A 15544-nucleotide genomic window follows, 5' to 3' on the forward strand; every position below is an offset into this window, starting at 1 on the left:
CACACACACATGCACAGCCAGTATCTCCCCAGCTTTAGATGTGATCCTAGCCAAGTTCCAAACCAGCAAATCCAGATTAGCACGAGTTCAGTTCCCCATTGTAGCTGATATGGAACAGCCACGGTGGACTGATTTTGTGTGTGTGTGTGTGTGTGTGTGTGTGTGAGTGCGTGAGTGCGTGTGCGACGTCTGTACAGCCCTGTTAGCTTGTCATGAAGTTTAACATGTTATGTATTGGTGTGTACTGCCCGACTCGGTTATTTACACCTACACATCCGTCTTGAATCTCAGTTCCTTCACTCTCGTTGTATTTTACTCTGAGATTACAGCATTGGGCTCCTCTTGTGCTCTTTTTTAAGGTATTTTTTGTATTGTGATTATGTATTGATGTGTAGCGCGCTGATGCCTTTGGAGAGATGTAAGTGAAGGCGTCTCCACGGTCTTTGTAAAATATTAATCACAATATCAAAAGGCGCAGAAGGGTTTCACAGATCTGAATAAACAAATCGAGGCTCTGGGTTCCCACAGATAAGAAATAAAACCACAACAGAACAAATGCGATATGAGCTGTAATTGTTTGGTCCGGACCAAAGCCAGGTGCTGCTTTCATGAGACTAAAAGGCGCCTTGTTTGGGTCTGCCAATACGTGCAAAAATACAAGTACGAGTGTCTCGCTTTTCTCTCACGGAATTCGAACGCATGGCCAATTTCAGAATGTTCAAATCTGCCACAAGATATGTTTCTTTTTTCCCCCTTAGCGCTCAAAATAATGTTGCGTGAGCAACAATACCCCAGTGTTGTACCCACGACTTTATGCTTTGCCCTCGTCTTGTTTTGTCGTCCTTTCTTCCTCTCTATCCTCGTCCTCCTCTTCCGTCAGACTGCGTCTAAAGCGAGGAGGCCTCGCTGTCTGTGCTGTGGGAGGCGGTTGTGTTTCTGTTCTCCTCTGTTCTATTATTGGGTGGGGGTGCAAGTGGAAAGCACTACGCTCACGTAGCCCATTATTTCTCTCATCATGTGTTCTCACGTTTTCTCTCTCTCCCTCCCTCTCCCTCTCTCCCCGCAGAACCACACACTGAGTCAGCACGCGCAGTGAGACCGAGGCCCGGCAGGATCTCTCGACTGAGCCGGGGCCCCCGACCCGGCGCCGGCAGGGGACTCCCATCTCCACATCACAGCCAATCAAAGTGTCATTTGCTACTCACATGTAAAACTCTAACGATCGCGCCACTGGGCGCGGCTATTAGGAGCAGCGGGGGAAAGGAATATTAATGGGATATGCTATTAAATAAAGAAAGGAAAAAGTGGGTGAGGGAAGCTGTAAGAGCAAGATGAAGGAAAGAAAAGGAGTGAGAAAAGGTATTGTACGTGCAGTATTTTTTATTGTCCCTGCCAAAGCCCCCCCCCATCAACCCCCACCAGCTTCTTTCTCCTCCCCTTCTCCTTTCCTCTCCTCCCAGCCGTCACTCCCCGGGTCAGGCATTTTATTTTTTTTAACAAATAGAAAAGGAAAAAAAGCAAGAAAACACCCTTTGTCTTGGGATTTTTTTAATAGATTGTAGAAAAAAAGGCTTCACGTTCTTGTCCCCTCGGTTACTTATTGTATTTAACTTCATAGGTGCCAATTTCTTTGTTTTATTTCTGCCATATGCGCTTATTTTGTTTTTATGTTTGTACCTTTCATTTCCCGCCGTAAGTAGGTTCTTGTGCTGTGTCGTGATTGTTTGTTTGCCAGTCGTAATATTCCTAAGTCCCCCCCGCCCCCTCAACTCTCCTTTTTATGATTATTGTTATATATATTTTTTTGTAATTACTATCAAAAAAGTCTCATCAAACAAAATAAAGTGCAGAGAACCATACAGATGTTTCTTTTTTGGGGGATTGGGTTTTCCAGTCTCTATGGGGCCTATAATGGTTATTGTAAAAATTAATATCATCGATTTTAGTGCGTCTGGTCAATGACTGCTTTTTAAATGTGAATCAACCAGATTGCAATAATCTAGTACAGACAAAAAAAGATAAAACAAATAAATAAATGACAAATAAAGAATTCCTGTGTTGTGCATTTCTTCAAAATGACTCACATGTGAGCTTGCATTCATACAGTGTCATCCGTAACTGATACCCCTAATATTCAAGTGTAATACTTTCTAAGTTAGGTGATAAGTATGAATAAGGGTGATTTTAAAGACATGATGGTCAAAATCAAGAATAAACATCCATGAGTTTAGTGCATTTTTTACTTTTACTGTTTTTTTTTGTACATGTCATGCCCAAAGGCAGTTCAGTGTTTTCGATAATGAATTCAAAAGATTTGAAGATATTGTAGCTATGTGCTTCTCAACATGGGTGTCAAGACTACAATTGGGTCACAAGATGACGTATGGAATAGGAAAGAAGAGAAAACATATTTCTGCTACTTATTTTGGGGAGGACTTTTCTCATCTTTCACACATTTCCTTCTGAAATAGGTCTTCAAATCTACAGAATAAAGTATTCAAATGAAACATTCATGGAACCATCTTCTCCCACTAAACCTGAAGGGTTGAATGTGTGAGTGAAGGCGTCGGGAACGAAAGTAACACTTGTTGTTTTATTGGATAACGTTTTCGATAGATTCGATGTGATCAACATCTCACATTTTATGTTCTTCATCCCAATGAAAATACGATTAGAATACATTTTTGATTTCACGACTAAGAAACAATACACACACCTGGTCATGAAAGTCTGAATGATAACACAACACACTCTGCAGCACAATGGAGGTCTTCACGTCAGTGCAAATGTCAGTGCAGTGAGTGGGAGTCTGGGAAAACTTTGAGTCCAAGAGAAATCAGGGAGATTGATTTCTTTGGCATCGCCGTGACACGTCAATTTCAGATTCAACCTTACAGGTGAAACCGGGAAATCGTAAGCTTTGAGGGCACAAACACTGGTGAGGTGAAAAGGTAACAAAGGGCGATGGACAAAGTTAATGTTGATCGATTCACTGTGCTGTATGAGGAATACTGGTAGCACTACACAGCACCGACTCAACAACTGTTGGCAAGCGTCTCCCGTCTCTATTGCCACGAAACAGACTGTCATTATACCCAGGGACCACATTCACAAAGATAAGTGTGGCATTGATCACTTTTCCACAATCATCTCGGTACGTAGCTGCTGATATAAAGACACACAATGCTTGTTTGGGATTTTTAGTCCAGTGCTTGTGTCCTCAATTTCACTCCGGTATAAGTAAAACTTTAAAATGGAAAAACATATTTGAATGATAACAGATTCCTATATTATCTAACAATTAGGTAACACTTTATAATAACTGCACGTAATGACGCATTAGTTAAGTATGAGTAAATACTTAGGCCATCCTTTACAAAGCATTATTCCACACTTTATAAATGGATTCACCTATGCTTCATAGTGTGCAGTTATTATGAAGTGTTTCCAAAAATGATAACCTTTTAAAAAGTATGCCTGTTTAGATTTAAATTACGTTTGAGTCTTAACATTATGGTGACGGGATACATTGTTGAAGTGATTGATTCTCCAAAACTCGATCGTCCCGATGACGAGGTAAGATTTGTGGATCAAACAACGTGGTCATATATGTATGACTGAGTAATGAGACTCCGCAACACAAGTCGTCAAGTATTGACCTTAAAGTATTTCGTCAGAAACCAAATGACTGGTCAAATTGAATATTTGACCTGATAGCTGGAAGTAAAAGTTAGAGGATCACCAACGAGATTACCAATCATCCAGATGTCTGTACCAGTTTTGTTTAGGGCAATCCAGTTAATGGCTGTTGAGACATTTCACTCAAAACCACAGATGTAGTCCTCATGGTGGCACTAGAGGAAAAGTCAAGCGGTCACCAGTTAGAATTCATCCACTGGGAAACATCAATAATCCGGACACAATTTTGTGCCAATTCATTTGGTAGAACTTGGGATCCTTCACAGGATAAGTGGAAACTGACCAGCTGTTGGTGCCAGGTGAAAAGTCGTTTAAGTCATTAGGATTCGCAGTCTGCATGACGAAAACCATCACTTAAGGGGGCTTATATAAAAAAAACGAGTCTCATTTGGTGAGAACGTTACAGTGGACTCGATGACACCAACCCACTTTCCCTGCTATTTTGCAGTGGGACCTGCTTTTAACAGAAATCACACACATGGTGTTGTTTAACATGACTGACTGACTTGTTTAGATGTATGTAACCTTCTGTTCCAGCAGTATCCATGTGTCTGGGCAGCACAGTTTTTTTTATTTATTTTGCAGCTGCCGAGAGCCTCCCAACCAGAAGGCTGTGGAGCGTGTGTGTTACCAGAGTAGTAAAACTGTTTGTCTGTAGGCTCACACACACACTATGTCCACATATAAATCCACTGGTTTCAAGCTTTTCTGCAGCAATGCATCAACATTCATGCATGACTGACCCTAAAGCTGTGGAGGGTCAATTTATACATCTGTTCTATTAAATTCATTGTTTTGCATCTAAATTGAACAACTGAGTCAACTCACACATTTAATTCGCCAACATAACTGGATATTACATTCAAAATATGTTATAATTCCTTTTTTTATACATTTCATTAAAAAACTTAAATGTTTTTTGTACAAGTAACCAACTAGTCCTCACTTGGAATGTGCACTTGTAGCAGATGACCAGAGCCATTTGTAGTGCATTATAATGCTCTTATTGTTATAATATCTCTATTGCAGTGTATAGAGGAAGCGGGCTGACCAATTTCACACACGCACGCACGCACGCACACTCACACACACGCACACACACACACACACACACACACACACACACACACACACACAATGTATCGTCTCTGCAAGATACAGACGGTCCCTGAAGTTGACACGTAAACTAAGTTTGGTGAACTCAACCCGCACGTTAACAACACATTTCACGTTTATTTTTAATACGTGGGACAAATCACACAAGTTAGTTGTTCCCCGTCCGTTGCAAAGCGATGGTGCTGCATGACAGAAGATACAGCGGGGAGAACCGTGCAATAGGCATGTGTGTCAGCGCAGCTCCCTCCGTGTTTCCGTGTGGCGCGAGCCTGCTCAGGTCCATCCAGCTCGCGTCAGTTGGCTCTGCCTCTCTCCGCCATCCAGGCGCAACAGCTACAGGACACAAACACAGCTATTGACCGAGACATGTGTCTTATTGATGTCGCATAGCTGAAAAGCCGAAAGCAGGGAGGGGGAGACAGCGGGACGCAGTTATGGCGGTGTCGCTTCTCTCCGAGACCGACATCAGGCACCGCTCCATGGCGGAGAAGGATCCGAACGGGAACGAGCACGGGGCGGCTGCGCGCAGCGCGGCGCCTCGCTGGGGACAGCAGCACGCCGGGGCCCGGCAGCTCGCGAGGCTCTACTCTCCCGGTGAGGACGTGCGTGTGCTCGTTTGTGTCACTGGTTTTGTCATTCGCATTTTGTCGGTAACGGGCTCTGAACGAGGCCTAACAGCCCCAGTGAGACACGGCGGCGTCAACGAGGGTGACGATGGAGACAACGTGGCTGCAAGCCAGCTGTTGATGCCGTGCCGGTGGGCTGGTTGACGACTCGTCACTCCAGCCTCGTTATGGCAGCACGTTCAGTGGGCGTCACCCTCTCGTGCGACCTGCTGTGCGTTAAGCAGCGTGGAGGCCTGTTGTCTTCAGCTAAAAGCACCACACGGATCAGGCTGCGGCATACGGGACGGTCTGGCCCTCAGATACATTATTGTTGTTGACATCTGCTAGCCCGTGTCTGCAGTGTTTTATACAACACTGAGAGAAATACAACATTTAAAACGACTGTGTCTCTTAGTATTTGCCTTCTAACTCAACATGGACCTCCACAGGGAATTGTACCAAGGTCTCTGCCAATGTAAGCCTGTCCCTGAGGTCTACATACCTAGACATACAAAGCCTACCATGCACAAGTACTACTCCATGTACAGTATTCATTTCTGATTTATTCAACCCACTGAGGCCCATAAATACTACAAAGACCCCAAGAAAGGCCAAAAACTGCTACATTTGTTTGCTGGCTGAGGACCTTTTTGTTGTGCTTCCCCAACATGCCCTCACCGTGTTTCCTGTCATCTTATCTGTTGGCTATCTAATGAAGGCACAACAGGCCTAAAATAATATTACAAGGCTGTATATACGTTTAATTAAACCGTTATAACGAAACCCAGTACAAGTCTTTACGTAACTCAGTCGCTCTGTAGTGCGTGGTTGTCTGTGAATACGTGAGTTTAGCGTGTGGATCAAAGCAAGTTTTCTCAACAGTTCTGTCGGCATCACTGAGTGCTGCTCAAACTGTAGAAGCTGGTGTGTCTTCTGTGTCTCTAGAGGCAGCCCTCTGCAGTATAAACATGTTTTTAAGATGTTTGTGTGGAGGTTTTCTAATGAACAATTCATTTGAGATGCATTATGTGAAATGTAGAATCCAGTGTGTTTGGCGCTTGATCTTTACTGAGAATCAGAAGTCAGGATGTCTCTTTCTTTGGCTGCATACATTTGGATTATTGTCTGTAATCTATATCTCCACATACCCCTTTTACATTTGGAAAACAGATTGAGTCTACCCGGGTGTTTGACATGCCCCGAGCATTTGCAGTAAAACACCTCAGGTACTGGCCTTCAATAGGACAGGAATTGTGGGGAAATTTTACAGATGCAAGTGAAGTTGTTGCCCCTAGCTAGGAGAGATGCTTAGTCCTGCGACAAAATCAATGTCGGCGAACACAGTTTACGGCAATAATCCTCCAATCCTGTCCTCGGGGTCGGGAGGGCTGCCGGTTTTCTTTTTTCGTCTTCATTTTAAATTCACCTGGCATCGCGGTCCCAATAAGTGTCTGATTAGACGTCTGGAATGAAAACGGCTTGGCAGAATTAAAAAAACAACAACTAAGCGCAGTGTTTCTCCTAGGTTGACAGCTTCAGGGGGGGGTTGGAGGGCAACGGCGAGGGCGGCGGCGGGGGCGGCGGCGACGACGACACCGACCCTTAATGCAGTGGTTCTCAAACTTTTTCTGTAAATAACATCATTTTGTGACTCCCTCTGTGCTTTTATAGTGACAGAATAAAGGAAATTACAATAACTTTCAAGTGAACCAGGTTGCTCCATCAGACCAATTTCTTTTTAAATTGCAATCACTTAGAACAATGAAAATAACGTTCTAACGTGCAAAAAATAACTAATATTTAGTTACTACTAAATAGCTCATTGTGGAAAACAATCAGCTAATATTTTTTTGACAAAACAGAATGAGTGCAGATATGTGAGCATCAGGTTGTATCATTATTAATGGCTGCAGTGAGCTATATTTGTTGAGCAAAGCAGCAGCTTTCCTCTACAAATATGAACTGGGTTGTAGATTTGATACAGCCGCTCTCAGTTTATGCTCCATGTTCATCTGAGATGATTTTTCTGTTTCGAGAGACGGAACAGCAGAAAAAAACCTGACGGAGACTTCTGGAGATTGACTTTTTACGCAACCACGTAGAGACATACATGACAAGCTGTGTGTTGTTTAATAACAGATAAAGGTGTACATCTGTTCTACAGGAAAGAGAACGGTAAATGACATTTTGTGATCTAGCGCTATAGAGAAAATTACAGGAGGGCGGATGGTTTTTCAGGGGGGTGCCCCGCCCTCCTATTATAATGTTAGGGGAAACACTGAAGCAGCAGTCCGGACCCCAGAGACAAAAAAATTCCGGAGCACTGATGTGCGGGCTACAAATGGACAGAGGCTGTTATTGTTGGCAGAATTGCCCACCGCAGTCACAACAAAGCGTCACCTCAGTGTCATGAGCCTGAGGCCTGATGTGGTCGCGTGCGTCGTGGACTTGTTCAGCAAATGTAGCTTCCTGAGAACATGTTCCTCATCAGCTACATCACTGCCTGTACGTGTTCATTTCAGTCACATAGTTTTGTCTCGACCATCTTGGCTTTTATTCAGGAAATTTCATCTGTAAAAAAGAAACAAAGCTGACAAGTTTTATGTCTTTCTTTTCTCCACTTTTCTTTTGCTTTTTTTTTCGATCGTCAGGATTGTAACTTTATATGATCCAAACTCGTACTGCAATCGACATTAAAGCTCAACTCCAACATTCATTTGTTGGCTGGCCGTCAATGGGTTTTCGATTAAAACGTGCGCTTCAGAAGAGAGAGAGAGAGAGAGAGAGAGAGAGCGAGAGAGAGAGAGGGCAAAGCAACATTTAACCAAGCAGATAAATTGAGCCATTTTTATCACTGTTGCTCCATTGACTTCAGGTGCGGCGATGGAAGGCACAGTGCGCCTCAGCACTCAGCACATAAAAAACCTGCCTCACCAGTTGTGCATCAAGCTGGACTGTGCCACATTTTGCCTGACCATCTGCCCGGCTTCTCACTTCACTGAGCGTTTTAATTGCCTCTAGACGGACAGCGTTGGCCACTTGTTAGCGCTTCCTGAAATATAAATGATGATCATTGGACAAAAAGGAAAAAGGTGTTCACTTCTATGACCACATTATTGGGAGGTTCACGTGAGGTCACAACGTGTCATTGTGGTTTCCATCCGACGCCCTTGACTCGCTGACCTGTAAAGAAAAAAAATGCAAAACATTTTTATTTAATATCTGTCTTGTTCTGCGCGTTCAGGTCGTCGCAGAACAAGCCCCTCACTTATGTGGGAGCTGGTGAGACAGGTAGTCCTATTTTTAGGAAAGGAGTCACCTTCGCCATTAATGGAATCGGATCTGCTTTGTTTTTCCGGCACTGCTTCATTAGAGAGAGAACCATCCACTCTGCTATTTGGTCTTTTCTATTGCCAGGCAACGCAAACCCATCACATTCATGTCCACAGACAAGCTTTTTATACGTGCAGGTAGACACATGCACAGTTGATTATTTAGCTTATTGAAAGTTGGATACTAGCTGATGACAGAGAGCGAGATAGATGTTGGACCAGAACCAACTGTTTTTCAGTCTGATCATTTATTCATAGATCACAGCAGCAACTAATGAGCATAAGAAGTAACAGTATTAAGAGACGTAAACATTTTAAAACAAGCAGCGTTTAAGTCCCGTCTTGTTGATTTGGCAGCAAATTACAGTCGGCCCAAGTTAAAGATGACATGCATGACTTTATTATAGAACTTTTATACAATTCACTTATATAGCCCAAAACGATCAGATGAGACCATATTGATCCCGTAATCATATGTCCTGAATGTCACAGGCTGAAGTGAAAAGCTATGTAACATCACACTTCACCACTTTTAAGGACATTCATGATGACAAAAGCAGGATAAAGAGCAGGCAGAGCTTGATGATCAAAACGCAGGATGCCAATGAAGACTTTGGTCGCGTTGGCTCTGCTGCCCAACGCCAAACTGACAATAAGACTCGAGGGTGAAGACGCACATACCCGGCTCCTAAAAGGTTATTCAAATCATGCATATCTTCTTTTTTTAATTTATTTTGTATGCTGTGATCGTGTGAAGTGTACCTAGGGCAATAGATAGCGCACCAGCAAAGGGGAGGAGAAATCACCTGAGCCTGGTCTGTTGAACACTGAATACCAAACAGTAAAACTTGACCAATAGAAACACCATCACAAGATGGAAGGTGTGGTTGAAAATTGTGACAGAAATATATGAGATGGAACTGTTAACCTACAGAGCTCTTGCTCAAGAGGAGCAATGTCGTGACAAGTGGGAGAAATGGACGAGATAAGAAACACTTCTCTCAAGATTTGTCATGTTTTTGAGAGGACAGCGCAAACCAGACTCTTGTTGTTGTAGTAATTATTGTTTGTTTTTCATTTCTGTATATATGTTTTTCAGTTTGCGGTAAAAAGGCAAAAAAAAAGTGTAAAAAGAAAAGAGTTTGCAAAAAGAACCCAGCTGATGCCAGCAGCCATGTTTGAGAATGAATGTTAAATGATGGTATGGCAGTGACAATGATGGTATTGTCTGTAGTTTCTCATGAATTATTGGCCATTATATTGGTGAGAAACTGAAAAGGATACATATCAGTAAACAAACATATATTTTTATATCGACTGTGTGTGTTTAGTTTTTTAGTCATTTGCATTGCGATTCAATGGTCCAGGGCCCCGCCCCGTTCCTCGTAAGTGGCTCTAAATCGATCAAATCATTCCTTGTCGGCAGAATCGATGGTGCTTGTACAGTAAAGTCATCATGAAGTGAGAACGGATCTTAGTGATCTCAAAGAACTCTCTCTCAATAAAACTAATCTAACTAATATCTCTCTTTCATCAATGGGACCCCTGAAGAAGGAAGCTGGCAAGCTTATCCAGCTCACTGAAGTTAGCCTGCGCTGGAGCAGGTTGAAGTTTATGGATGTGTTGCTGTGGTGATTTTGACAAACTTGCTTTGTGGAACCTAAAAGCCTGACTTATGTTATCTTGATCCGGCTAACTGCTAGGTACGAGGAGCTCTGAGCTTCTCACTCTGTCCAAGATTCTGTCAACTGAACTTCATTAAGATGACGCACGGACAGTGTGGACGTGTTAGATGGACATTGACGTTGAGACATTTATATATATATATATATATATATATATATATATATATATATATATATATATATATATATATATATATAATATTATCAAGGCCAGACTGCATAGGAATTATTTGTCGGCTTTGGTGATGAATACATGTTACGCAGATGGGGATTAATAACATGGACCAAAAATAGTGTTTTAGTAGCAAGGCACACTTTTTGTGCAAAATGAAAAACATGTAATTGTTTTTCTCAAGAATAAAAAATAATACCATGAAGTAAATATGTTTCAACACTAAATATTTGTATTTTCAGTGTTTGCTCAACATCAACACATTCTGTTGATGAAGGACAAAGACAGCTGTCAAGCACAAAACAGTCAAATGTCATATTATATATTATATCAACTTTCTCATTTCACTTTTATTTTAAAAAAACAAAACCTCTCCAGGAGGCATCTGGTTACAATTTGTGGTTAGTGGTTTTCTAGCTGTAATTACAACGAATACGTTTGTGTGTGCATTTTTGTGTCCTTCCCCAGGTAAATCTCCAAATGACTTATAAGCTTCTCCCTCGTATTCAGCCAAAGCGCACAGCGGGCTGCGTGTAGAAGATGTGCTCAGCGACGCTAACAATGCTGCCGGGCCATTTTCGGAGAAAACTTAAAAGCAGAAATGTCCCCCACATGCTGACAAGTGTCTGTTGAAGGAAAAATAAACAGCAATAATTCAAAATGTCAAAGTGTCCATTTAACGGGAGCACCACGCTGTTATGTGCTTAGTTGTTTGGGTCCGGTTCAATGCTGGTAGGAGGTAAATCTAAATAGCAGTTTGGCTTGTTAGAGTTTGGAGAAGTTAGATGAGGCGTTGGTGATGCTCCACAGAGCCAAACATGTGCTCATTACAGCGAAGCTAGGACGGACAAACAGCTGGATACATCTCCCTCTCCCTCTGCTTCTGTGTCTCTGCCCGACTCTCTTTTCATCCCCTCATCTCTCCTCGGTCCTCCCATATGTCTGAAGTGTCACGGTCCACCGGCTGCCTCCCTTCTCTCTCCCTCTCCTCACAATCTCTCTCTTCTTCCTGTATGTTGCGAGGCATCCACGCCTCATCTCATGAGCCGTGTGTGTGTGTTTGTGTGTGTGTGTGTGTGTGTGTTTGAGACCTTGAGTTACCCCCCCTAGGGGAATCTGTTGTCGGTGTCTGTAAGCGACCGGAGCTGCTCTGAGGATGAGAGGCACAGTGTGATGTGGAAACGTACCTTGGTCAAAAGAAGTGTGACTCGCAACAAATTCTCCCGACAATCATCCAGTTCAGTTTTTCTTCCTCAGTGAGACAAGTTCAGTCTGTGTTGGCTTGAACAAGTGCACTGCACATCTTAGGTCCGGAGCTTTGAGCATGCGTGATTAACTTTCCATCTGGACGCGGAGGCTGCTGGTAGACTGACCGACTGTGAGAGCTTTGTGGAGCAAAGCTGCTTGTTGCTGCACTCGCTGCTCGCTAAGAACAGAAGCTACATAACATTACGGGCTTTCATGTCAGGCTCAATTCGTCAACACGGTGAGGCTACGGAAGCGCGCACGCACTAACATGAATCACCTTCAACGTAAAAGCAGTGTCGCCATATTTGCAATCTTGGCGTGCATCTTATTTATTTATTTTTCATGTTTGATTGACCTCACACAGGCTGGACTCGGAGAGCCGTAAGACGCCCAGGTCGGACCTACGCCGTCTGGGAGAGATTTAAAGCGATAAGCCCCTCCCAATGCAAAAAAAGAAAGAAAAATGCAACAACAAAAAAAATATGCAGTTAACGCATGATCAAATAGTTAACGCCATTAAAGGATTGCCAGATTAATTTTGTGTTAACGCGTTAATCTGCCCAGTCCTAGTTTTTTTGTGTGTTTTTTTTCTGACTCCAAATTATCTCCAAAACTTAAAAGACACAGGTTCAGGTTTCTGTCCTCCTGCTCTTCGCATCATATTCTGCATGTTCTCATGTCAAGTCTCCAAACCTTTGCACTTGGCAACATATTTACCTTCATATGTTATCGCCTAATATGTAATATCATGTGTGACTATTTGCCCCCCTTTGTTTTATCAGTGGAGAAATAACACCAGTTTTTCAGAGGGGAAGAAACAGTGGACTCGATTTGCGGAAAAGCCACGTCCCCTACTCCCCTCACAGAAGTTCGTCCGCGTGCCGCAGAGGAGTGACAGGCTCAGCCCTGAAATCTGACTCACCCGAAGTCGTCTGTTGAAGACGTGCTGCTGTGCTAACGCTCACTTCTCATGTGACAGCTGACACATTCACACACACACGCGAGCAGACTCCCTGAACTGCTGACCCAGGGGTCATGAAGGTCAAGGGGTCAGAAAGCCATTTGAGCACATGTGTCACATGGGCTGCGCTTGGCTTTGACCTGTATGTGTGTTCATGTGACCTCAGCGTGCGTAAGACCAGAGCGGGTCAGAGAGTACTTCAGCACAGTCAGCAGAATCGATAGATTAATCGTCTCTGTGTACGCTAGTTGTGTATGTGTGTGTGTGTGTGTGTGTGTGTGTGTGTGTGTGTGTGTGTTTATGTGTGTGTGTGTTACTGACCTGGTTTGCCTATTATTGAGGACTAGACACAGAAGAATGACACGTAGCCTACTTTTTCTCACACTGTCTCTTTCTATGAATAACGTTCCTGGTTTCCTCGAGCCTGCACTCTGACGACACCAAACACTTTGTTAAATAATCGGGTGTTGCTTGGATGCCTCGAGCTTACATTGTTCAAATTTTACAACGTTACTTCCGTATCGCACTGTGCTTTTTTTTGGGAGGGGCTTGTCATTTTTGCCCGTTTGTGTCGCTGCAGCGGGACACTGGAGACCCTGATGCTGCGTTCACACCAAAAGCTGTTCGCCTTAGTTTACTCGCTCGACTTTGTGTGTTTTTAATTCACGCCATCGTGTCTGGGTTCATAATATTATCCGTAGTCCCACAACAGCGTCTTAATGCGGCCGCTTCCAGCGCTGCTTCGGGCGAACCAGCAGCAGTTTGATTCAGCAACATGACGGGCAGAATTTGCGTGAATGAGGCAAATTTTTCGCGAAGCGTCATTTGCTTTTTCACATCAATAGTGCTGCATTATGCGAGTTATTCACACCGTCTGGTGGAAATGTGCGTGTTTTGCAACCATTCGCATCTGTGCATTGACTTTGTTTGCAATCTACTCACACAAATAATTTGCAGTGATTTGTTTTATTTTCATTTGAATGAAGTTTAAATAAGTTCTGCGATGTGGGGGTTCATCCCTGGGGGTTCTTCCTTAAGTTTTGGCTAATGCTGTTTCTGAAATTTGCTCCCGTTATAACTTAGTGGCTACCACTGCTTATAACAGTATTAACTTAGTAGTAACTTAGCAAAAGCTTTAACTTTGCATCTTGTCCAGGAGAGGACATGACATAGCGCTCTTGCTTTCTCTCACACACACGCGCGCACACACACACACACACACACAGACACACACACACACACACACACACACACACACACACACACACACACAGATTTGACGGTTGAAGTTGTGACAACTTGGCTCTAAAGTGAGTCACTTGTTTCTTGTCCCAGTTATAGATGCACTTTTATTTTTTTATTTCATTAAAATATGAAAATTCCACTTTGTTTCAGTAGTGAGGATTTATCAGCCACAAAAACAGTAAGTCTCAAGTCACCGGTTGCTTTTAACTGAGATAATTTGCCTTAATAGATGGATAGGATTCCGAGTTTGTTGGGCTCATTGTCCACACAAAGCACACATGCACGTAAATGATATGCACACGTATTCAGACACACACACACACGCTTCAGGCGAGCCTTCTAGGCAGGCTTTTACTGTTGACCTTGACCAACGCAAGAGAGGAGAGCTGGATTGCTGTGCATTTTCAGAGATGAGCTGTATGCGTCTGTGTGTGAGTGTGAGTGTGTGTGTGTGTGTGTAATTATCCTTATGAGGGCCACAGATGAATATGGTGGCAGCAGAAAGCCCAGGAGAGGAGGTGATGGCATACAGCACACACACTCGCAACACAAAGGAACACACACACATGATGGAATCTGTCTATCCTTTTTTTTCTTCTTTTTTTTTGTCTCCACAGGGGAGGGAGGCTGGAGCAGGGCCCACTTACACTGACTCTCATGTGGGTTAAAACGTGTTTGTGTGTGTTATTGTGTCTAGATGTATGCATCTGTTTGTCTACGTGTGTGTGTGTGTGTGTGTGTGTGTGTGTGTGTGTGTGTGTGTATGTGTGTGTGTGTGTGTGTGTGCGGGCCATTGTGTCGGTATGCCGTTATTGAATCTCATTTGCTACATTCCTCTCTTTGTTGCTGTTGAATCTACAGGGTAATGGATTTATTAAGTTTGTCTGGCAGGGTTGTGTGCATGGACATACATACTTTGTGTGTCTGTGTGTGTCATTTCGTCACTCTGCGTTGATGTTGGTTTTGTGTGTATGTGTGCGCCGATGAGTGTGTGTTTGCTTGCGTCCCTGTGTTGTGTACTATTATTGTGTGTGTGTGTGTCCCAGGTTCTGTGGTCCACTGAGATCAGATGAAAGAAAAGCGGCCTGTGACTGATCCACTCCTTCTGAACAGGGGAATTAAACCCCCCCTCCCTCTCTCTCTCTCTCCCCCTTACCCTCTGCAGCTCTCTACCTCTCTCTCTCACCCCATCTTCCCCTGTTACTGTCATTCTCTCTGTGTCTCTCTCCCTCGCGTCGCTCCCCATCTCCCCCTCTTTCATTCTCTTTCTCTCTGAGCATGTGACCCACTTTTACCACCCACATTTCTCTCTCTCTGTCTCCCTTTCTCTCCCTCTCCCGAGTCCCATCTGAAGACAGCCTACCGAGAGCAGACCAGGGGATAGAAAAAGAGAGAGAGAGACGGAGAACAAAAAGAAAAGAGTAGCAGAGTTGTCTGCGTTCTGCTCGCGCACACAATAGCACCCTCTGTGAGTTGGTGCC

The 15544-nt window shown here is 43.5% G+C and overlaps 2 protein-coding genes across 5 annotated transcripts in view; both read left to right on the plus strand.

Annotated features, from left to right (window-relative positions):
• znf423 (zinc finger protein 423) overlaps positions 1-1859 on the plus strand; it is a 129716-nt gene extending 127857 nt beyond the window's left edge. For all 4 annotated transcript variants that reach the window (XM_068602540.1, XM_068602539.1, XM_068602541.1 and 1 more), the window contains one exon: positions 1067-1859. In XM_068602540.1, coding sequence (XP_068458641.1) covers positions 1067-1096 — 30 coding nt within the window. In that variant the 3' untranslated portion in view covers positions 1097-1859. The remainder of the gene's footprint in view (positions 1-1066) is intronic.
• Positions 1860-5075: 3216 nt separating this feature from the next.
• The window catches only part of si:ch211-212o1.2 (uncharacterized protein LOC492735 homolog), a 29801-nt gene continuing 19332 nt past the window's right edge, over positions 5076-15544 (plus strand). Inside the window, exon 1 of the mRNA XM_068602135.1 lies at positions 5076-5409. Within this exon, the coding sequence (XP_068458236.1) occupies positions 5250-5409 (160 nt within the window). The 5' untranslated portion in view covers positions 5076-5249. The remainder of the gene's footprint in view (positions 5410-15544) is intronic.

Source organism: Clinocottus analis, unplaced genomic scaffold (assembly GCF_023055335.1).
Source record: "Clinocottus analis isolate CAN_PGR_092001 unplaced genomic scaffold, fCliAna1.0.p SCAF_6, whole genome shotgun sequence".
In the NCBI taxonomy this organism is placed as follows: Eukaryota; Metazoa; Chordata; class Actinopteri; order Perciformes; family Cottidae; genus Clinocottus; species Clinocottus analis.